The 24,394-nt window shown below is 39.8% G+C and overlaps 1 protein-coding gene and 1 pseudogene across 2 annotated transcripts; one reads left to right on the top strand and one right to left on the bottom strand.

The window, feature by feature from the left end:
• The first annotated feature begins 11,198 nt into the window (after positions 1-11,198).
• MTERF1 (mitochondrial transcription termination factor 1) lies at positions 11,199-18,351 on the top strand. 2 transcript variants are annotated; one of them, XM_024990962.2, is made up of 3 exons: positions 11,199-11,456; positions 11,824-11,885; positions 15,888-18,351. In XM_024990962.2, the coding sequence occupies exons 2-3, from the start codon at positions 11,881-11,883 to the stop codon at positions 17,074-17,076; spliced, it is 1,194 nt and encodes a 397-aa protein (XP_024846730.1). In that variant the 5' UTR covers positions 11,199-11,456; positions 11,824-11,880; the 3' UTR covers positions 17,077-18,351. The 2 variants fall into 2 exon arrangements, with proteins under 2 accessions (XP_024846730.1, XP_002686694.3); XM_002686648.6 differs by having other exon boundaries at positions 11,199-11,491.
• A 4,357-nt stretch (positions 18,352-22,708) lies between these two features.
• Positions 22,709-24,099, bottom strand: LOC132345064 (tigger transposable element-derived protein 1-like; annotated as a pseudogene).
• Between the last annotated feature and the right edge of the window lie 295 nt (positions 24,100-24,394).

Raw genomic sequence — 24,394 nt, 5'->3', positions numbered from 1 at the left:
TTGTTCTTTCTTTTTACACCAAAAAAAAAAAAAAAAAATTCACTTTGAAATGTCACTTCTCTTTTTTTTCTGGTTTAAATACACCACTGATAATAGTCTTTTGCTTAGGCATGGTTATAGTCGTGGTGGGGGAGGTAAAAATGGATCAAGGGAGAGGAAAATATTCTTGAAATAACCAGTTTCAAGTTAAGACAGGGAGAGAATAAAGGAAAAGGGATTAAAGATGAGATGTCTCTGGGCAAGAGATTATTAAAAATTATCACTAAGAGTGGAGGATGTAGTAAAATAAAGAGAAAAATCTGCAGCTTGACATGGGCATGGCTGAGTGATGTTAGGTCAGATAATTTCCTATCTGTGCCTGTCACTAAGTGATACTGTTTATTCTGGTCAAATCTGTTACAGTGGTTTGAGCAGGGGAAGGGAGGCAGACACAGTGGGAAGGCCTCAACACCTACTGTTTTGCCTGCCCAGCAACTGTTGCCCCTTCTTTGATTCCCCATATTCCTTTGGGGCAGAGGCTCAATCACAAGGAACAACAGCCTGTAATTACTGAAATGGGAGCCAAGGCCACCATGGGATTAAGCTCTGAGTTGCTGAGCTGCTAGCCTAAGGCTCCTTGAATTTTCCCTGGCTAGAAACAGAACTGGTCCCAGCATCCAGAGGGGGCTTTAACCTGCTGGTAAAAATGAAGCAACTCCAGTTTCAAAGCTACAGAAGTTCTCAATTTTGGCTATCCATTAGAATCATCCATTGAAAACCAAAACTGCTTTTAAACATAACAAAAAAACCAGACCAATGTCTGGGCTTCCCGTCAAACCAATTAAATCAGAATCCCTGGGGGTGGAGAGCTGGGCTTTGGAATACTTAAAAAGCTCCCGAGGGGATGCTAATGTGCAGCTAGCATTGACAACAGCAGGTTATGAGGGATACAGAGGTGAAAAGCTCAAGAGTCCAGCTCACAGGTGAGGGTGAAGAGAGAAGTTCTACCGGCAGCTTTGGAGAAGGGTACTCTTGATGCTCAGCTGGCTTGCCTAGTGTGGCAGTGAGGTGCAAGGGAGTCAGGTGGAAGCAGGAGGTACTAGCTGTTCAGCAGATACAGGAATCAGGAGCTCAGTGAGGAAGGCTGGATGGCAGTAAGGTAAGACTTCCCATCTTTGCTATTTTGCTTAGTGAAAGTGAAAAGTGAAAGTGTTAATGGCTCAGTGGTGTCCGACTCTTTGCAACCCCATGGACTGCAGCCCATCAGGCTCCTCTGTCCATGAAATTCTCCAGGCAAGAATACTGGTGTGGGTTGCCATTCCCTTCTTCAGGGGATCTTCCCTACCCAGGGATTGAACCTAGGTCTCCTGCATTGTAGGTAGATTCTCTACTCTCTGAGCCACCAGGGAAGAGGAAGCCCTAAGTTACCTCTTCGGTGATTATTTGACAGCACCCACCTCCCCTTCCCAAAATCTAGCCAAGGTTAGCAGTCATTTAAAATCTCCTTTTCACTGATTTGAGTGCTTAAGATGGGAGGAAGAACGGGCCATCTTCATGTGATCATAAATCTACCAGCTCAGTGCATGCGGTGCAAACCTCCTACTCAATAGACTCACAGAAGCCTATAGCAGGAAGGGACCTTCAGTGACATCTGGTTCAACACTTTTCTATGAATATCTCCATTAGACTTGATAAAGGCGAGGAGTGTTTCTTAAGTTTCTTTGTTTCTCTAGTGCCCACCTGGTGATGCATAAATATCAAAAGACCAACTGAAAGAAAATATTTTTAGATGAGGAAGCTGAGTTGCTTAGTCAGTAAATTAGTCACTTCATTCATTCATTTATTCACCCATTCACTTAATACCAGACAGAAAGCTTTAGATATTTATGGGAATCAATGTACAACAAGGAGGTTATAGTTAATAATACTGTACTGTATACTTAAAATTTGCTGAGCATAGATCTTATGTGTTCTCACCCCATACATAATAGTAACGATGTGAGGTGAAGGATGTGTTAATTAGCTTGATTGTGGTAATCATTTCACAATGGATAGGTACATTGAATGATTGTGTTGTATACCTTATATATACTCAACTTTAATTTGTCAGTTATACTTCAATAAAGCTGGAAAAATAAAACTAGCAAACAATTGCAATATACTCACAATTTTCATTTTCATTTAAGATAATGTAGTCTTTTTTATGGTGGATTATTTTGGTATTTCACAAAGAAAAATAAATTTTTGCAGCTGAAAAAAATAGCTATAAGGAGCTAGAATATTTCTGATCATCTTAGAAATATAAGTAATTTTATTCAATCAACATTTTTATTCACTTACTAGGGAAGGCATTTATTAGGTGCTATAGAGGTTAATAGGGCTTCCCTGGTGGCTCAGTTGGTGAAGAATCTGCCTGCAATGCAGGAGACCTGGGGTTCAATCCCTGGGTCAGGTAGATCCCCTGGAGAAGGAAATGGCTACCCATTCCAGTATTCTTGCCTGGAAAATCTTATAGACAGAGGAGCCTGGTGGGTTACAGTTCATGGGGTAGCAAAGAATTGGACACAACTGAGCGAGTAAGCCATAGAGGTTAATAGAATTTAATTATTAAGAGCTCAGTCTTGGTGTCAATAGCCCGGATCTGATTTCTGGTTCCTACTTCCTGGGTGTGTGATATGGGGCTACTTATTTAACCACTTCATGTCTCCCTTTTCTTAATTGTAAAGTAGGAATAACAAAATATGCTTTGCAGGGTTAACAAGACCTTACACTTAATAACTATTCAATAACTGTTAACTATTAAAGACGTGATTTAATACGATCTGCTATTTTGAATCCCTCTTCACTACTAAGAAGACTAGGATCTGTTACCTAGGTGGGATTTTATTTCACTGAGTCTCATGTGGGTTTGGATCTGAAGATGGGCCTGGAGCACTGCTGACTTTGGGTGAAATAGTGGGGAGAGGAGTTTGAAGTCCTGAAGACCATCCAGTAGGAAGAAAATGTGAGCCAGGCTCTCCAACAACAGATCTGAAAGTTGTTTTTCTGTGTGGTGTGGTAAGTAACCCCTTGGACAAAATCTGCAGTGAAGTCCATTTTGCTCATTCATGTTTTCAGGTGACATGGTTTACTTCAGCAGAATTCAAGGTTGTTCTGGGTTTATGAGAGAGCATGTGCAGCTGGCAGAACCAGAGGAACTGGTTGCTGGTTGCTGACTGTTGGCTTAGTTTGTTTTCCCTTTCAAATACGTTTCTGATTTAAAATTGTCATGCTATAAATACCAAGGAATAAATCTTTAAAGATGGAATTTAAAGATAGACTGTAAATAGGAAGGAAGATAATTTCGGAAAAAGCGGGTTTTATTCCATCTTGTGAATATTTGCTCCCCTGCTCTGCAGTAATGTAACATTTTCTACCAGTGATGAAGAACTGCCTCATGGTAATTTAAGGCAGAGTACTGCAGGATCAAACAACCCAAAAGGTTGTTAAACTCACCAGACTGAGTGGAATCTCAAGTATTATGGTGTTTCTTTTCTGGTGATGGTGGCAGTCTAACTACCTTGAGAACCCAGGATCATATGGAGGTACAAATTGTTAGGCAGCTAGTGTAGGGCTGGGACCTTGGTTCTTTTTTAAAATGTCAAATTTTTCTCCCATACAAATATCTTGCTCCATTAACCTAAAGTTTATACTTGTTGTTTCAGTTTCCAGGCATTCAGAGAAATACCTCTCTCATCTAGTAGGTAATAAAACATCCAGACCAAAGACAGGACAATTGTTAACTGCTGTCCAACTTATCAAGAAGAAAAACACCAGGTAGACCTTTAACTCTTACCCCATACATCTGGTCCTTGAACAATGGCCTGGGGTCATTAGAAAGGGTCATGGGATGGCAACTCAATGTCTAATAAAAAGTCAAGGACTTGGGGATCAAAAATAAAAGCAAATTATAAAAAATAAAAAAAATTCAAACTAGACATAGTTGACTTTAAAACGATTGGTTAGAAATTACATATATGTCAGGGACCCACGTTAACCAAAAACAAACAGATCAATACTGGAAAAGATATAAACTGCTGTAATTCCTGCCTTCGGGGCACTTCACCCCGTCTCAGTGTCTATCCTGAGAGCTCTGCACTTCTTATTTCTCTAAAATAAATTCTGCATGTTTACTACCATGAGTGTCTGCGTGATCGTAAAGTTCATTCTTTGGCTCTGTGAACAAGAACTCAGATTCCCATTTCAATATCAGGTCTGGAATCAGCAACTTTGCCAGGCTAAGTATACAGTTCCTTGCCACAGACCCTTGAGGTAATTAGCCTGGAAGTGGGAGCACTCATTGATGAAGTCTTTCTAGATTCTGGTTAGGCACATTTCAGAGAAATAAAGTTGCCAGCAGGAACTCTGTATAAATCTGTTATTAAAAACAACTGTTCTGCAAAGGAAGGAAATTAAGCTAGCTCTTTTGTTTGTTTGTTTGCAAACAAAGAATATTAACCACCTGTGACTATGTGGGTAACTTTACTGGTTTACTCAGCCTTAAGCTTTGTAGATTTTTCTTTGGTTTTCAGGCAATGCCAGGCAAGAGAATGGAGGAAGAGAGTTCTGGGTAGAGACCTGCTGTTCCTCTTAAGGCCCTCAAGTGAGACATGTAGGCAGCTGGCAATCTTTCTGGGAAGTTGATATGGTGTGGGTGATCCATTTGTCCACTGAGTCCAGGAGTCTGTGGGTGCAGTTTCATTGGGTAGGGGGAGGGGGAACGGATGACCACTTCCTCTCTGACCTCAGTCGGATTTTCTGAGATTCAAACATGAGTGGTCAACCAAAGGCTTGTGGTTTTGCTAGAAGTCCATTTGCATGAAAAACTAAGGACACTTCCTGGGCAGAGCTGGTCAGGCAGGTACTTTGGGCGTAGTAACAAAACAACAACAACAACAAAAACCCCAAACAAGAGCAAACAAACAACTTTATTTATAAAACGGGCAGAGGTGCTTCTGAATACATCACAGATACTACATTTGTACTTGACTTTCAACATATGTCCTGAGTGTCTAAGTACAACCTGTGGAAGGAGGGCTCCAGAGTCTGTCCTTTGCCTGCAACAAGCTTTCAAATAAAAAGGAGGCCAGGGAAGGAGAGATCCATTCAATCTTGCAAATTTGATCCCCTCCCCAAGTAAGGTCACTTAAAAACACATATAAGGGGGGAAGGGTGGCTGGGTGCAATGATTTGGAGATTGGGATTGACATATATACACTACCATGTGTAAAATAGGTAGCTAATGGGAACCAGCTGTGTACCACAGGGAGTTCAGCTCTGTGCTCTGTGATGTCATAGACGGTAGGATAGGAGGAGTGCAGGGTGGGAGGGAGTTCCAAGAGGGAGGGGATATATGTATACATGTAGATGATTCATCTCGTTGTAGCACAGAGATTAACACAACATTGTAAAGTAACTATCAGTTCAGTTCAGTTGCTCAGTCGTGTCTGACTCCTTGAGACCCCATGGACTGCAGCATGCCAGGCTTCCCTGTCCACCACCAACTCCCAGAGCTTGCTCAAACTCATGTCCATCGAGTTGGTGATGCCACTCAACCATCTCATCCTCTATCGTCCCCTTCTCCTCCCACCTTCAATCTTTCCCAGCATCAGGGTCTTTCCCAATGAGTCATTTCTTTGCATCAGGTGTCCTAAGTATTGGAGTTTCAGCTTCAGCATCAGTCCTTCCAATGAATATTGAGGACTGATTTCCTTCAGGATTGACTGGTTTGATCTCTTTGCAGTCCAAGGGACTCTCAAGAGTTTTTTCCAACACCACAGTTCAAAAACATCAATTTTTCAGCACTCAGCTTTCTTTATAGTTCAAATCTCACATCCATACATGACTACTGGAAAAGCCATAACTTTGACTAGACGGACCTTATGCTGTCTAGATTGGTCATAACTTTCCTTCCAAGGAGTAAGCATCTTTTAATTTCATGGCTGCAGTCACCATCTGAAGTGATTTTGGAGCCCAAGAAAATAAACTTGACACTGTTTTCACAGTTTCCCCATTTATTTGCCATGAAGTAATGGGACCAGATACCATGATCTTAGTTTTCTGAATGTTGAGCTTTAAGCCAACTTTTTCACTCTCCTCTTTCACTTTCATCAAGAGGTTCTTTAGTTTCTCTTTGCTTTCTGCCATAAGGGTGGTGTCATCTGCATATCTGAGGTTATTGATATTTCTCCCGGCAATTCTGATTCCAGCTTGTGCTTCATCCAGTCCAGCATTTCACATGATGTACTCTGCATATAAGTTAAATAAGCAGGGTGATAATATACAGCCTTGATGTACTCCTTTCCCTATTTGGAACCAGTCTGTTGTTCCATGTCCAGTTTTAACTGTTGCTTCTTGACCTGCATACAGGTTTCTCAGGAGGCAGGTAAGGTGGGCTGGTATTCCCATCTCTTGAAGAATTTTCCATCGTTTGTTGTGATCTACACAGTCAAAGTCTTTGGCATAATCAATAAATAAGAAGTAGATATTTTTCTGGAACTCTCTTGCTTTTTTGGTGATCCAACAACGTTGGCAATCTGATCTCTGGTTCCTCTGCCTTTTGTAAATCCAGCTTGTACATCTGGAAGTTCACAGTGCATGTACTGTTGAAGCCTCGCTTGGAGAATTTTGAGCATTATTGTGCTAGCATGTGAGATGAGTGCAATTGTGTGGTAGGTTGAAAATTCTTTGGCTATACTCCTATTTTAAAAAAGAAACACATATATGATCTTATATTGCCATGGTTGCAGAAAAGGAAGAGAACTGCAAAAAGAGATATATGACAATATAAATTTGACTTAAAAATTGAGTTACTTTAGCCTTTATAAAAATTCAGAAAGATGAAAACTTTAGAACAGTTTCTAGGAAAAATTCTCTTCTATCATGCTACTACTTCACCTCATTCCCTTTCCTCTCTGTTCCTTCATCATTGCTTACTCCCTGCCACTGGTGTCCCACACACAGTTCCTAGTGATTCCAACACACTTTATTTTCTTAATTACATCATTTTAGTAGAGCCTTCAGAGAAAGCAATGGCACTCCACTCCTGTACTCTTGCCTGGAAAATCCCATGGATGGAGGAGCCTGGTGGGCTACAGTCCACGGGGTTGTTAAGAATTGGACACGACTGAGTGACTTCACTTTCACTTTTCACTCTCATGCATTGGAGAAGGAAATGGCAACCCACTCCAGTGTTCTTGCCTGGAGAATCCCAGGGACAGGGGAGCCTGGTGGGCTGCCGTCTGTGGGGTCGCACAGAGTTGGACACGACTGAAGAGACTTAGCAGCAGCAGCAGTAGAGCCTTGGGTCACCTGTGATCTTGGGGAAGCATGTAGATGAGCAGACATTCAGGCTGAGAATGAGACCTACCTTGTAAATAAAGTCCAGGAGGGCAGGGCTTAGTCTTGATTTTCACCATATCCCCCCATTCTGAAAACAGGGTAGGGGGTATAGTGAATAATGAATAAAACACAAGCAAGGTATTTAAAAATTCCATTCTAACACAATGCCAATGGCAACCAAGTCATTTCTCCTACTGGAGGTAATGACAATGTTTTGGGGATTTGAAAATTTTTTTAATCCTTAATGAGTAAACCTCTTTGCAAAAATATGAGAAGGAAAAAATGAATCAATAATACACCATTCTTATCCAACCATTATTATATTTTTCTTATTCAGAATTTTATAATATGCATTTAAGATATGAAATATGGAACTTATTTTCAGAAGAACTAATCTCTATAAGACATCACTGAAAACAAACCATGGTGTTGCTTAAGTCTGAAATAATCTTTGATAATCTAAGTTCCTACGAGAGACATTACTTTGTCAACAAAGGTACACCTAGTCAAGGCTATGGTTTTTCCAGTAGTCATGTATGGATGTGAGAGTTGAACTATAAAGAAAGCTGAACGCAGAAGAATTCATGCTTTTGAACTGTGGTGTTGGAGAAGACTCTTGAGAGCCCCTTGGGCTGCAAGGAGATCCAACCAGTCCATCATCCAGGAGGAGATCAGTCCTGAGTGTTCATTGGAAGGACTGATGTTGAAGCTGAAACTCCAATACTTTGGCCACCTGATACAAAGAACTGACTCATTTGAAAAGACCCTGATACTGGGAAAGATTGAAGGCAGGAGGAGAAGGGGTCAACAGAGAATGAGATGGTTGGATGGCATCACCGACTCAATGGACATGAGTTTGGGTAAACTCCAGGAGCTGGTGATGGACTGGGAGGCCTGGGAGGCCTGGTGTGCCGTGCTTCATAGGGTCGCAAAGAGTCGGACACGACTGAGCGACTGAACTGAACTGAACAACAAAGCATGACGTATAGATCACAGAAGACTTACTGATCAAGCAGGTATAAGACATGCATTTTCTTGCTGGCTTCTACTCTGAGGGTTTCAGTGTTTCATCTGTAAAAGAAGAGGACAGTGGCTCCATAATCTCAAAGCTCTTCTTAAAGTCTGAGGTTTAACAATTCCTAAAGAAGATTTTATTGTTTTGCATTCAGATTGTAAGATAGGTTGAAGATATAATATTTATATACTTATGTACATAAATTTATGGGCTTCCCTGGTGGCTCAGTGGTAAAGAAACTGCCAGCAATGCAGGTGTCACAGCAGACACAGGTTCGATCTCTGGGTTGGGAAGATCCCTTGGAAGAGGGCATGGCAACCCCTCCAATATGCTTGCCTGGAGAACCCCATGGACTGAGAAGCCTGGAGGGCTACAGTCCATGGAGTTGCAAAGAATCAGATATGACTGAAACAACTTAGTACACACACACAGATAAATTTATATACTTACATATAATAATAAATATTAACTGGGATACAGGAGTTCCTTCCACGCAGTAATAGATTTTAGAAACTCACAAAAAGAGACCATTTCTAATTTTTCAGGACAAAAAAAATTTTTTTAACCTGGAGGAACTGCGGTAAATAGTTTTACTTAGCAGATAGACTGATTATTAACAAAGTTCCAAAAGGAAATCTTTATGCTTAAAAACCAATAAAACTGAATGTTAATTCAAGATAAGGTGATGACAACAAAACAGCTATAAGTCACCTAAGGGACAGAGTGAAGATAAAACATTAATTGGTTTATTGGTGCAGAAATGGGATGAAGAAAATTCTACCACTATGCTCCTACATAGAAGAGGGTAATGGTGTTGGAGAAGACTCCTGAGAGTCCCCTGGACTGCAAGGACATCCAACCAGTCCATTCTGAAGGAGATCAGCTCTGGGTGTTCTTTGGAAGGAATGATGCTGAAGCTGAAACTCCAGTACTTTGGCCACCTCATGCGAAGAGTTGACTCATTGGAAAAGACTCTGATGCTGGGAGGGATTGGGGGCAGGAGGAGAAGGGGACAACAGAGGATGAGATGGCTGGATGGCATCACCGACCCGATGGACGTGAGTTTGAGTGAACTCTGGGAGTTGGTGATGGATAGGGAGGCCTGGCGTGCTGTGATTCATGGGGTCGCAAAGAGTCGGACACGACTGAGTGACTGAACTGAACTGAACTGAATGCAGGAAATTCTTCCTTGCAGTAGAATTTAGGATCAACTGTCTCCCCAACTCTCCGTTTTTCCAAGGACTTATCTTCTTCCTTCAGAAGAAAGTGGCAGTCTGATGATTATCTCATTAGCCTCTGTATAATCCCTCTTTTGGGGTTAATAGTGAGACTGACAGGACCACAAAGGTTTAAGGTGACACCTCCCCAGGGGACAAAAGTGCACTGGTTGCAGAAATTAACTTCCTATTGAAACTTCTACTCATTTAAAATTTTTTATTATTTATTTTTTGGCTTCGCCTTGAGGGATCTTTGCTTCCAGATTAGGGATCAAATCTGTGACCCCTCCATTGGGAAAGCTAAGTCTTAACCACTGGACCACCAGGGAAATCCCCACACTTTAATTTAAATAGCCTAAATTCATTACAGTTTCAAAAGAACCATAAGTAATTTGCATTGCAAGCACTTGAAGCACTCTAGAATTGCTCCTGGGCCTGAAGGCTGACTGAATTAGTACTAGTGATTTACCAAGTAGCTCTTCAGGATTTACCAAGTAGCTCATCAACGAAAACGGGGCTGGGGGGCCGGGTGGGGCGGGGTGGCTGTTCACATGTGTTTCCCTGTACAAAAGGATTTAAGTACAAACTTTGACATTTCTCCTTTCACTTCTTCCTCTGGTATCTTATCTACACTTGTAGTACTAATCTAGGGGAGGCTTCTTTAAGTAGCTGCTTTCTGTTCTGATGAAAATTAAACAATCAGAATCATAGAATTCAATGTTGAAAGGGCTTTAGAGACTTAGAAGAAAAATTATGACCAACCTAGACAGCATATTAAAAAGCAGAGACATTGTCAACAAAGGTCCATCTAGTCAAGGCTATGGGTTTTCCAGTAGCCATGTATGGATGTGACAGTTAGACTACAAAGAAATCTGAGCATGGAAGAATTGATGCTTTTGAACTGGGGTGCTGAAGAAGACTCTAGAGAGTCTTTTGGACTGCAAGGAGATCCAACCAGTCCTTCCTAAAGGAAATCAGCCCCGAATATTCATTGGAAGGACTTATGTTGAAGCTGAAGCTCCAATACTTTGGCCACCTGATGCGAAGAACTGACTCATTTGAACAGACCCTGATGCTTGGAAATATTGAAGGCGGGAGAAGAAGGGGACGGCAGAGGATGAGATGGTTGGATGGCATCACCGACTCAAAGGACATGAGTTTGAGTAAACTCTGGGAGTTGGTGATGGACAGGGAGGCCTGGCATGCTGCAGTCGATGTGGTCTCAGTATTGGACATGACTGAGCGACTGAACAGAACTGAAATGAAACGCTGAAGTGTTCATCTACATCATGTTAATCACATAAATAAGCGTAATCAACCTATCACGCTGCAAAATTCATGTATATAATGATTTTCCCATTGCATGTCGCTTTCTAGCAGCAAGTCAGAGCCTCTGGCTGCGTGGCTGGAAGGCTCCGAGTCCCATTCCGCCCCCTGAAATACTCCCAGAAGGCGCTCACCGCGGTCTCCTGCTGCCCCCTGCCGGGACCCAGCGTCAGGCTGTGAAAGGCTTCGCGCAGCCGCGAAGGAGAGGAGGGTCCAGACGCGTGACGTCATCTCTGTGCGCATCTCATCGCCGGAAGTTATTTCTGTCCACTTACGTCCCTCTGTTTTCGCGAGACTGCAGAGGTGCCAGGAAAGGCTTTTCCCCGTGCCCTGTTTTATTCCAGGTTGAGGTTGGTGACTTGCTGCTGCTGTGCTTTTTCTTTTTAGAAGCAGGTCTGGGTGGCTGTGATGTGTAACTGAGTCCCATTCCCGCGCAGTCGCTGGCTCACTTTCTTTGTCGGAGGACAAGGGACGGAAGAACCCGCGAAATGGAACCCGTAGAAATACCCGTAGCGTTTTTGAGTTGCAGACTCGCGTAGGTTCGAACCTTGCTTCCACCAACTAAGTCAAGCTAGTAAGGGAGCTCGGCGCTTTTTCTCATTTTGTAATTTTAGGAATAATGCCTATCTTTTAAGTTGCCTACCTTTTAAGTAAGATAATGTGTGAGAAGCAGTTAGTTCTGGGTTTTGCAAATTATGCTCGTGATTCTGCTGCCTTTTCCCTTCATTCTCGGGCTTGTACTTAGCATTTTCTTCTCAATATCTCTGAGAGATGCTTAGTATGCTGAAGATTATGCATTTTACGAAAACAGTATGCACTGTTAAATGAGATTGATCTCTTTTTTTCTATATTAACGGAGTCCTGACAACATTTTGTCTTCCTTCCTTTATTTTTTTCCGTTTCTAGGGACAACTGTTTTCCCGCTTTTCTGGAGGAACGCAAAGTCCTTTTTCCTTAAGACAGATGAGGTGAGAAATGCATTTCTGTAAAGATCTTCAAACTTAGCTCGTTTTGTCAAAAGACTAACTGGAACGCAGTACCCTGTAACCAGAGGTTACCCATTTCCATCAAAAGCCCCCTTGTCCGGGGAATTGTGGAGCAGAGGGGCACATAAACCCACTTTTATCCCTTAGACCTCACAAGTACAGAGGTTTTCCATGTATTTGTTAACTTTGACTTTTAATGCTTGGAATAATGGCTTTGATAATTAAAAACGTCAGTTTGAGAGACAGATGGAAATAACTTAAAATATTAATTATTTTTGAAATTTATAGATTGAGTCAGTTGATACTACTTGCATTAGGCTGCTTAAATATTTATTCACCATACTAGGTGTAATAGATTATTTTGAAGGGAGATTGGGTGCTAAAAGAGTAAAATAACATTGATACTTATCAGGTTTAACTTTTTTTGTGTTGAAACCTGAAAAACAACTTACCCTATTTTTATCCCTTCTCTGTGTATGTATGTCCCTCTCCCCTTTTCATGTCAATGATATTATACTAGCCATACTCTTAAGCAATTTGCCACTTACAACGCTTAGGACATATTTTTATTGTGTTAGATCTGCCTCCTTTTAAAGAGTAGGCTGTGTAATGTTATATTGATGTGTGTTAGTCACTCAGTCTTGTGGGACTCTTTGTGACTTCATGTACTGTTGCCCACCAGGCTCCTCTGTCCATGGAATTCTCCAGGCAAGAATACTGGAGTGGGTAGCCATTCCCTTCTCCAGGGGATCTTCCCCACCCAGTGATTGAACCCAGGTCTCCTGCATTGCAGGCAGGTTTTTTACTGTCTGAGCCACCAGGGAAGCCTCATTGTATTGATGTACCACTATTTATTAATCATTCTACTCTTGGTGGCCATTTGGGTTCCTTCTTTTTTTACTCCCACAGACTATTATAATGCTCATCTTTTTTTTTTTTTTTCCTGTGAAGTAACAAATGTGCATTCTTGTCTTTCATTTCCTTTAGATGATCTTCAAGAAGTAGAAATGCTGGGTTGAAAGATACAATAGACAGTACCAAGTTCCCTTCCTACAGTGATATTTAGAATTCTTATTTTTTCCTATGTTTACCAGTTGTTAATGTTAGTTACCATCGTTGTTAGGTTTAGCTGATCCTGTTCATACTATTGATATTGGGGGGGGGTCCAATTTTTTCATGTATAATATTGTAATCAAAACCAAATTTTTGTGGCCAGTTCAGTTTTTTCCTGTTTAAATAGAATACTTAATTTTAGGCTCCTTAGTAATGAATTACTATAAAACAAATGATTCACTTCACCTTGAAGTAATTGTTAAGTTGAAGAGTTGTGGGAAAATACTGTTTGAATGGAATCTTGTACTATGGATAGATTTAGGAGGATGAGCCTTTCTGAAAGACAGAGTGGGTTTAAAAAGGCAGGAAGACAAGAATGGTCAAGGATGTCTAGGACCAGAGACTTAATAGGCAACGGTGTTTCATTGTGAGATTGCAGAATAGAGGAGATAGCTAGAAAGGTCAGTCTGAAGATTTTACCTTCCAGGGGAGAGCTACAGAGGTGTCTTAATCAGGGCGTGAGGGACATGACCACATCTTTGTTTCATAAGTGTTCTGTGGGGGACACTTATGAGTGACTCGTTTAGAGAAACGAGTTAAGCGACTGATAGTCTGAGTAAGAGAATTTGCGAAGAGTAGAGAGATTGGATTTCAGAGATACTGAAGAAGCAGAGTCTACATGAATGAATGACTGTGGGTTCGAGGATGAGAAAAAAAAGCAAAGCTTACTTTCACATTTTTTATTATGAGTAATTATTAGGAGAGTAATGGTGGTTTCATTAATTAGAGGAGGGCTTGTTTGTTTGGGGGCTGGGAAAGATGCTCAGGTTGGTTTTGGACTTGTTTATTTGTGTGAAAGGTATGTCCATGGAGAATGAATTATACACAAAGACAAGTCCACCTATAATACATCCAGAAGTCTTAATTTCTTAGTCTTTTGTTAAGATACTTGGCATATATTTTTCCTCTGAATTTGTCATCAACAGAAATTTCTTTTGAACTTGCTGTGACTCATTCAGCTCTGTTTCTCAAGAGTAGAGTGTGGTCTAAAGCAGTAGTCTTAGACATTTTTGATCATATACAATCTTAATTTTAAAAAAGGTCTATAACTACACCTCCAATATATGTATATTTATTGACTAGTTATATACATGTCTTATGGTACTATTGTTAATATATTGTATAATTATGAAACATGTAAAAAGTAGAAATTTTAAAAGGCCAAGACAAATATAAATTGGAGCTGTACTGTATTCTTCCTGCATCCCATTGGATCATCTCACACCCACTCTTTGGAAAGCCCTGGTTGTATCTAGAGCTGTCAGTGTTCTGTCCCTTTATCCAGTAGAGGTCACCCTGAGCATCTGGAACAGAACAGGGTTTTGAGCTGGGCAAGGTAAAGCCTCATTCTTTAATTAGGAGGGTCTTATTTTTAAGTTTCTGTCTTCATGTATTTTTGGAAGATTATGTAGTTACAGAGTATATGTTATAATGAAACATGAAGAATAATGAACTCAGGGTATAGGGCACTCTAAAACACGCTTTTGCCGTTTCCTGTTTACTTTGTGAGTGACCTGCGTTTTGTTCGAATGTTACCTGAGTCTGTAGTTTTGGAATCTTTTCCTAATTCTTTGAGGATTAATGGATTATCTGAGTTATAAGAATGTTTCCTGCCAGTAGGCATAATCCAAGTTCTTGTTAAATTGGAGTATTTAAAAGGACAGGCACAGAGGAGCTTTTCCTATATGGATCTTGAAAGCAGCATCTCAAGCCCATTGTAAGTAATTAGAAATTAAGAGCAGTTTGTCACAGCTATATAGTCTGAAAAGGAGAAAGTACTGGTGAAGTATCATGTACAGCACTTTACAAAAAATTGGTAGGACCATAAGCAACTTAGGAGCATAAATCATCTGACAATTTGGATAGCAAGACAGAAACTTTTCTGTTAAAATATTTCCTATAAACAGAGATATTCATTTTAGTAGGGACCTATGATTATTATCATGTATAAGTTCATATATTTTATGCCCCATTTCTAAATGATCAGGAAAATGAGTTGTCAAGGTTTTAATCTTTGGACCGAAGTTATGTGTATTATGAAGCAGATGCAGAGAGCCCTGAGTTAGTCTTTTGTAAAATGGTGGTAAGAAGGAGAATGGCAAAAGTAAGTTTTTAAATGTGTACATCTCATTTCTCTGTATAATTCCACATGTAGTGGACTCTGTATGAAATATCCCAGCTGGGTCATAATGAAGTGAAAATTGGTTTGGAGTTATTGGGTGAAGCCACCAATCAGGGTAAATTGAGTGACGTGGAGATTGGGATCAGGGCTGTTGACTAGAGATCCATGTAAGATAAGAATTAAGGATGGGTTTAAAGAATACCGTGAACCTAGAAAAAGGTGTTTAGGGTGGAAATAACATAGTATGAAGTGTTGGTTTTCAGGGCTAGATTTAGAGTTTGATAACCAAAAAGTGATAAGAGGCAAAGAAGGCTGGTATCTGTGGGCAGATGCAAGGCCAAAAATCTGGGAAGTTAGAAGACAAGGCAGAATTGAAAGCGTCAGTTAGTAAAAATAAGTCAAAGCTTTGGAAAGCAGTTAGATAAAGCAGAGATAGAAAGGGGCAATCGGTTTTGGGTAGCCAATGCAGGCAGGACCAAATAGCAAGTAAAGGCAAGAATGATTCTGGGGCAGTGTTGTTGCTGTGTGCTGCTTTTATTTATGTTAAGAATAGAAGTGGCCCCTGGCCCACAGATAATTGGAATGGTGAGCCAGGGAGTGGGAGTGTGGTGATGAGATTATCACAGAACCAGGAGAGCTGGATCTCTAGTATTTTCTTACAGAAATGACCACACTACAGGATCATGATATAATCTGTCAGCTGTTGAACATGTTTGTTTGTGTAATACTGTATATGTTGTTTTATACAGCTTTCCAAAAGGTTTGGGCCACCTGACCATTATGGTGCCAAGAAAACTCTTGTATGTGAGAAGTAACTATCTCTTTGGTTCAAGATGTTGGATGATCCGATTTTCAACAGAAATCCTCTTTAAATCAGTTTCATTTAGGCCTTTCAGTAAGAAATGTGATAATGCAGACAGTGAACCTTTGGAAAATGAAGAACTGCTGAATAACTTACTTACCATGGGAGTAGATGTTGACATGGCAAGGAAGCGACAGCCTGGAGTTTTTAACAGGACAGATACTAATGAGCAGGACCTGCAGACATTCCTTCTGTCTAAAGGAGCCAGCAAAGAAGTGATTGCTAGCATCATATCAAGATACCCACGAGCCATGACTCGCACACCTGAAAGTCTTTCAAATCGATGGGATCTGTGGAGAAGAATTGTGACATCAGACCTTGAAATTGTAAATATTTTGGAACGTTCTCCTGAATCTTTTTTTCGGTCCAGTGACAACCTAAACTTAGAGAATAACATAAAGTTCCTCTACTCAGTTGGATTGACCCATAAAGACCTTTGTCGATTGTTGACCAATGCCCCGCGTACCTTCTCCAATAGTCTTAATCTGAATAAACAGATGGTTGAATTTTTGCAAGAAATCTGTTTGTCGTTGGGTCACAATGGTCCCACAGATTTTGTCAGGAAGATAATTTTTAAAAACCCTTTCATCTTAATTCAGAGCACCAAACGGATAAAGGCTAATATTGAATTTTTACAGTCCACGTTCTGCTTGACCAACGAGGAACTGCTTAGTCTGATATGTGGTCCAGGAGCTAAAATCCTAGACCTTTCCAGTGACTGTATGAGAAGAAGCTACAGAAATATCAAAGACAAACTCTCTTCTCTTGGGTGTACTGCAAAAGAGATACGGAAGTTTGTTTTAAGCTATCCAGATATGATCTTCTTGGGAGAGAAAAAGTTTAATGATAAAATAGACTGCCTCATAGAAGAAAAAGTTAACATTTCACAAATAATTAAACATCCTCGGATTTTGGATTCAAGCATAAGTACTTTAAAAAGTCGAATCAAAGAATTGGTAAATGTTGGCTATGACTTGAGTACATCAAACATCAGCCTTCTGTCTTGGAGTCAAAAAAGATATAATGCTAAATTGAAAAAGTTATGTATTGAGCAGAACATTGTCCTGGAGAATTAAGCAAAAGTCAGTCTTCTAATGTAGTGATATTCATTTTGAATTTGGACCTTTCAAAAAGGAGAGATTTGTATTCTTAACCACATATACATAATGTAAAGTGCCTTTGGATATTTTATTTTAAAGGTTCATAAAAACTCACTGTCAGTATATCCAAGTATATAGTCTTCCCAGCTACCTCTTCTGTAGTTTGAATTATTAATAGTACCACATCCAATTTTATGATATAGGCTGTGGCTATTGTAATTAATGGTCATTGCTGAGTGCTATGGCAGAACAATGTGTAGAAAGAAAATGCAAAATAAGTTTTTTTGGCTTCTCTTCCTGTTTAAAAATTGAGAGATTGATTTGGATAGTTCTATTTCTTATCATGGTTTTGTATAGCAACCTATTTCTCCTGTTATTCTGTGTATCTAATTATAGTTCATCTTCAGAATACAGTGTCAGTAGAAATAAGACAACACAGGAGGAATTCTTCACCCAAATTCTATATACTCCATTTAAATCGTTAGTATGCCTCATGGCTCCTCCAGTTTAGGCTAAATTTACTGTGGCTATATCCTGATTTCTTTGAAGATAAGGGCAACTGTGACAGGCAGAATAATAGTTAACCCAAAGATTTCAATGTCTTAATTCCCAGAACCTGTGGATATGTTTTGTTACATTACAAAAGGACTTTGCTGATATGATTTAAGAACCTTAATTTGGGGTCCTGGGTTGGGGAGGTTATCCTGGATTATCTGGTTGGACCCAGTATAATCACAAGGGTCTTTAAAAGTGAAGAGGGAGGTAAAAGGAGAGGTCAGAGTGATGTGATGGAAGAAGGACTTGACCCACTTTTACTGGCTTTGAAGGAGGAAGGGGACATGAACCAAGGAGTGCAGGTGACCTCTAGACAATGGACAAGGCAAGGAAGCATTCTCCCCTAGTGGCTCAGAAAGGGAGGCAGCCGTGTCAGGACTTTGAGTTTAGCCCAGTGAGACCCTTGTCAAACTTCAGACCTGCAGAACCGGAAGATAATAAATCTGCATTATTTTAAGCCACTGAGTTTGTGATAATTTGTTACACCAACAAACAGACTAACAATTAAGTAGATAATTTAGTAATTCAGGTGAAGAAGTATACCTTTAGTATCATATTTGTATTTCTTCTCTTATACTTTTTTCATCCACTTACGTTTCTGGAATGGCTAGTAAGTTACTGTTTGTAAATTCCTGTAAATATACGGATAAAAAGCTAAATGTAAGTCTAAATAAAGGAATATTTTTGCTTAATGAATGTACAGAAATGGTTTTTGTTTATTTGTTATTTGCTGGTGTTTCTACTAATATAAATAAAGAGCTAAAAGTTTCTAGAGGCATTAATTTCAAAAATGACATGCGTCTGTATCTTGAAACATACACAGTCTAGCTCTGCATAAAGTGAAAGAGAAGGAACCAATTGTATGACTGCAATTACTTTCAGTTGTTTTCCAGAGGCATTTGTTTTCTAGGTACGGATTTTAAATTAAGTAACAAATGATGCTTAACCTTTGAAGCATTTTTTTCTTTTATTGAAATATAGTTGTTTTACAGTATTCAGTTTCATGATCACGGAATAATGATTCAATATTATTTTTTTTCAGATTATACTCCATTATAGATACATATGATACACACACACACACACCAAGATAATGGGTATAATTCCCTGTGTTAAGCCTTATTTTTTATCATTGATACCTCAAAAAATTTTATTCCCACCAGTGATAGTAACAAAATGCTTGTTTTTTCAAGGCCATTTGTATGTAAATGATACTCAACTATTTCCAATAAACTATTTGATGGCAAACATGGCATAATTTAGAAAGCATGGACTTTAGAGACATTTCTTTAGAGAAATATATCTGGGCACTGTTCCTGATTAGCTCTGTAACTTTGTGTAAATATTTTAATTTTACTGAACCTATTTTCTCATCTGTAAGATGAGAAATGGATGTCCCAGAGTTAAGAATCAGGTGATACAGGGCCTCTAAGGTTTCTTGCACACAATAACTGTTCAGTGGTAGCCAGAATAAATAGTTACAGTAGCATTTTAAAGACATCATTCCCATATTATACAATTCAAAGTATGCAGCTTTTAAAAATATTCATTGTGCTGTGCAATAATCACTGCAGTCTAACTTTAAAATGTGTTCATGCCCTTTAAAAGGAAATCCTGTGCACATTAGCACTCAATCCCCATTATCCCCCTCCTGCTTTCCTAGCCCTGTTTAGTTGCTCAGTTGTGCCCAGCTCGTTTGTGACCCCATGGACTGAAGCCCACCAGGCTCCTGTGTCCATGGGATTTCCCAGGCAAGAATACTGGAGTAGGTTGCCATTTTCTTCCCAGCCCTAAGCAACCACTGATCTTTCTACAAATTGGCCTACTCTGAACATTTCATATAAATGGAATCATACAATATGTGGCCTTTGGTAACTGGCTTCTTTCACTTAACATAATGTTTCTAAGGTTCATTCTTATGCTGTGTATCAGTATTTCATTCTTATGTGTTGGAAAATAATCTATTGTATAGATACAGCAGTAGGATTGGGAGTAAATTTTATGGTTTAAGTCCTGGGATGGGGAGCTTATCCCAGATTATCTGGGTGGGCTCAGTGTAATCAAAGGGGTCCTTAAAAGTGGAAGAGGGAGGGGAAAGAAGAGGTCAGAGTGATGTGATGAAAGGACTTGATGGATTTTTACTGGCTTTGAAGGAAGAAGGGGATATAAACCCCCTTAAGTCCCTGTTTTCTGACTTGTTTAGGAATTCTTTATGAGATAATTGGTTTGAAGTCTCTAACAGGTCTGTAAGAAACTTGAGGGAGGTGGGCAGAGGAAATAAAAGTTTATTGGCATCAGCTCGTCATGAGGATTATACCTGGACTTTTGAGAGATGATACAGCAACGACAGTTGCCAGTGGCCAAAGAGGGTGTGGGATGCACAGAAGTAAAATACAGTACCTATTTGGGGTTTGGGAGAGGGACAACTTCCTTTGTATTCTTTGTAGAAACAAATGAGCAATGCCTGTCAGGCATTATATAATTAAGTATTTTATATAAGATTAAGCTTATATAAGTACACATATATAAATATATGTATAATTATATAATACACATATACATGCACATATAATATTTTTTGAAGTATAGTTGATGAATGATGTTTCTGTTGTACAACGAAGTGATTCAGAATATATACCTTTTCACATTCTTTTCCATTGTAGTTCATTACAAGATACTGAATATAGTTCCTGTGCTATACATTTGGATCTTGTTTATCTATTTTTATATATAGTTTGAAACATGTCCTATCTTAAGGTTTGAGTCTGAGGAAGAGTCAATTCTTGTAAAAAAAAAAAAAAAGTGAATTACAAGCATATCTTAGAGGTTATTGTGGAGTCAGTCCTGGATCACTGCAGTGAAGTGAATATTGCAGTCAGGTGTGTCACATGGAATTTCTTGGTTTCCCAGTACATATGAAAGTTATGTTTATACTCTAGTCTATTAAGTGTGCAGTAGCATGCTGTCTTAAAAAAACAATATATACCTTAATTCAAAATGCTTAATTGCTAAAAAGTGCTAACCATCATCTGAGACTACAGCAAGTCAATCTTTTTGCTGGTGGAGGGTCTTTTTTTTTTTTTTAAAGGTTTTTTTTGATGTGGACCATTGTTGAAATCTGGGCTTACTTGGTGGCTGAGCTGGTAAAGAATCTGCCTGCAATGCAGGCCATGGACTTGGGTCAGTCCCTGGGTTGGGAAGATCCCCTGGAGAAGGGAATGGCTATCCACTCCAGTATTCTGGCCTGGGGTTGCAAAGAGTTGGACACAACAGAGTGGCTTTCACTATTGTAAAATCTTAAATTTGTGCAGTATTGTTTCTGTCTTATGTTCTGGTTTTTTGGCCACGAGGCATGTGGGATATTAGCTTCCCAACCAGGGATCAAACCCACACCCTCTGCCTTGGAAGGCAAGGTCTTAACCACTGGACCTCCAGGGGAGTCCCAGAGGATCTTACCTGGATGTTGATGGCTGCTGACGATCAGAGTGGTGGTTGCTGAAGGTTGGGGTGACTGGAATTTTTAAAAAATAAGACAACAAACATGGAGTTTGGTACATGAATTGACTTTTCATTTCATGATTTCTCTGTTGCATGTAATGCTGTTTGACAGTATTTTACCCACAGTCGAAGTTCTTTCAAAATTTAAGTCAGTCTGCTGCTTTATGTAATAGACTAAATTCTGTTTATTTAATAGACTAAATTCTTTGTTGTCATTTTAACAGCCTTCACAGCATCTTCACAAGAATAGTTTTCCATCTCAAGTAGCCACTTTCTTTATACATCCATAAGAAGCAACTTCTCATCCATTAAAGTTTTATGAGATTGCAGCAGTTCAGTCATATCTTCAGGCTCAACTTCAAATCCTAGTTCTCTCTCTATTTCCACCACATCTGCAGTTCCTTCCTCCACTGACGTCTTGAAGCCCTCAAAGTCATCCATGAGGGTTGGAGTCAGTCTTTTCCAAACTGCTGTTACTGTTGATATTTTGACCTCTTCCTGTGAATCAAAAAGTTTCTTCTTTTTCAATTTAAATTTTTTTTTATTTTTTATGAAGATTCTTAATGTCATCTATTAATACAATGCTGAATCTTTAATATTCTGTAATAAACCATAATGGAAAAGAATATTAAAAAGAATATATATATATACAGCTGTACTACACTTAAAAGTAATGGTGAATCTTTTCCAGAAAGTTTTTGCTTTACTTTGCTCAGATGTATCAGAATCAGATATAGTAGAATGAATCACTATGTATGATGGCTTGATCCATGGCCTGCAGAACGGGTGTTGTGATAAGCAAGCAAGGAAATAACATTAATTGCCTGTGCATCTCCGTGAGAGCTCTTGGGAGACCAAATGCAATGTCAGTGAGCAGTAATATTTAGAAAAGAATCTTTTTTCCTGAGCAGTAGATCTCAACAGTGGACTTAAAATATTGAGTAAACCATGTTGTAAACAGATGCGCTGTCAAGCTTTGTTGTTCCATTTATGAGAGCACAGGCAGGGACAGTTCAGTTCAGTTCAGTCGCTCAGTCGTGTCTGACTCTTTGCGACCCCATGAATCACAGCACGCCAGGCCTCCCTGTCCATCACCAACTCCCGGAGTTTACTCAGACTCACGTCCATCTAGTCAGTGATGCCATCCAGCCATCTCATCCTCTGTTGTCCCCTTCTCCTCCTGCCCCCAATCCCTCTCAGCATCAGAGTCTTTTCCAATGAGTCAACTCTTCTCATGAGGTGGCCAAAGTACTGGAGTTTCAGCTTTAGCATCATTCCTTCCAAAGAACACCCAGGGCTGATTTCCTTCAGAATGGACTGGTTGGATCTCCTTGCAGTCCAAGGGACTCTCAAGAGTCTTCTCCAACACCACAGTTCAAAAGCATCAATTCTTCAGTGCTCAGCCTTATTCACAGTCCAACTCTCACATCCACACATGACCACAGGAAAAACCATAGCCTTGACTAGATGGACCTTTGTTGGCAAAGTAATGTCTCTGCTTTTGAATATGCTATCTAGGGTGGTCATAACTTTGCTTCCAAGGAGTAAGGTGTCTTTTAATTTCATGGCTGCAGTCACCATCTGCAGTGATTTTGGAGCCCCAAAAAATAAAGTCTGACACTGTTTCCCCATCTATTTCCCATGAAGTGATGGGACCGGATGCCATGATCTTTGTGTTCTGAATGTTGAGCTTTAAGCCAACTTTTTCACTCTCGTCTTTCACTTTCATCAAGAGGCTTTTGAGTTCCTCTTCACTTTCTGCCATAAGGGTGGTGTCATCTGCATATCTGAGGTTATTGATATTTCTTCCGGCAATCTTGATTCCAGCTTGTGTTTCTTCCAGCCCAGCATTTCTCATGATGTACTCTGCATATAAGTTAAATAAGCAGGGTGACAATATACAGCCTTGACGTACTCCTTTTCCTATTTGGAACCAGTCAGGGTAGATGGACCATAATCCGGAAGAGCCATAGGATCTTTGGAATGAGAAATGAACTTCAACTTCAAGTCATTACCTGCATGATTCCCTAAACAAGAGAGTCAGCCTGTCCTTTGAAGCTTTGGAGCCAGGCAATGACTTCTCTCTAGCTATGCAAGTCCTAGAATGCATTTCTTCCAATAGAAGGCTGTTCCATCAACATTGAAAATCTGTTGTTTAGTGCAGTCACCTTCATTAATTATCTCAGCTAGATCTTCTGAGTAACTTGCTGCAATTTCTACATCAGTTCTTGCTGCTTCACCTTGCACTTTTATAAAGACAGCATTTTTTTCCCTTAAACTTCGTGAGCCAACTCTGCTAACTTCCAACTTTTCTTCTGCAGCTTCCTCACCTCTCGCAGCCTTTTTGAGTTAGAACTGAGTTAGGGTCTTGCTCTGAACCAGGCTTTGGCCTAAAGGAATGTTGTGGCTGGTATAATCTATCCAGACCATTAAAACTTTCTTCATATCAGCAATACGGCTGTGTCACTTTCTGGTCCATTGTGTATTCACTGGAGGATCACATTTAATTGCTTTCAAGAACATTTCCTTTGCATTCACAGCTTAGCTGTTGGTGCAAGAGGCCTAGCATTCAGTCTGTCTTATGTCTTCCTCTCTAAGCTTTGGATTTAAAGTGAGAGACAGGTTAATCTTCCTTTCATTTGAATACTTAGAGGCCATTGTAGTATTGTTAATTGGCCTAATTTCAATATTGTGTCTCAGGAAATAAGGAGACCCGAGGAGAGGGAAAGAGAAGGGGAGTCAGCTGGTCAATGGAATAGTCAGAACATAAACAACATTTATCAGTTAAGTTCACCACCTAATATGGGGATGATTCATGGCACCACAAAACAATTACAATAGAACATCAAAGATTACTGTGACAACCTAGAGGAGTGAGACGGGTTAGGAGGAGGGAGGGAGGTTCAAGAGGGAGAGGACATAAGTATGCCTATGGCTGATTCATGTTGATGGACCCAAGTTAGGGGCATTCTTTCCTTTTTGCATTCTTGCAGATGGGGAATACTGATTGTCGTTACACTCTGAGCATCAGCTGAAGTGTCTGGCAGAAGTATGCACTTGGGTCCTCATTATTCCCCAGCACATGGGAATGTGTCTTTACAGACTTGCTCAGCTTCTTCAGGATAACTTTTTCTCCTGACCAAAGCCATATCTGACTGCATTTCATGTAAGCATGATACACTTGACTAAAGCTTGTTAATTTAGCTAAAATGTGATAATGTATGCACAGAATTAAAGTTTA

The sequence above is a fragment of the Bos taurus genome, chromosome 4 (genome assembly GCF_002263795.3).
Source record: "Bos taurus isolate L1 Dominette 01449 registration number 42190680 breed Hereford chromosome 4, ARS-UCD2.0, whole genome shotgun sequence".
NCBI classification, from domain to species: Eukaryota; Metazoa; Chordata; class Mammalia; order Artiodactyla; family Bovidae; genus Bos; species Bos taurus.
This window is presented reverse-complemented; position numbering and strand designations above follow the sequence as displayed.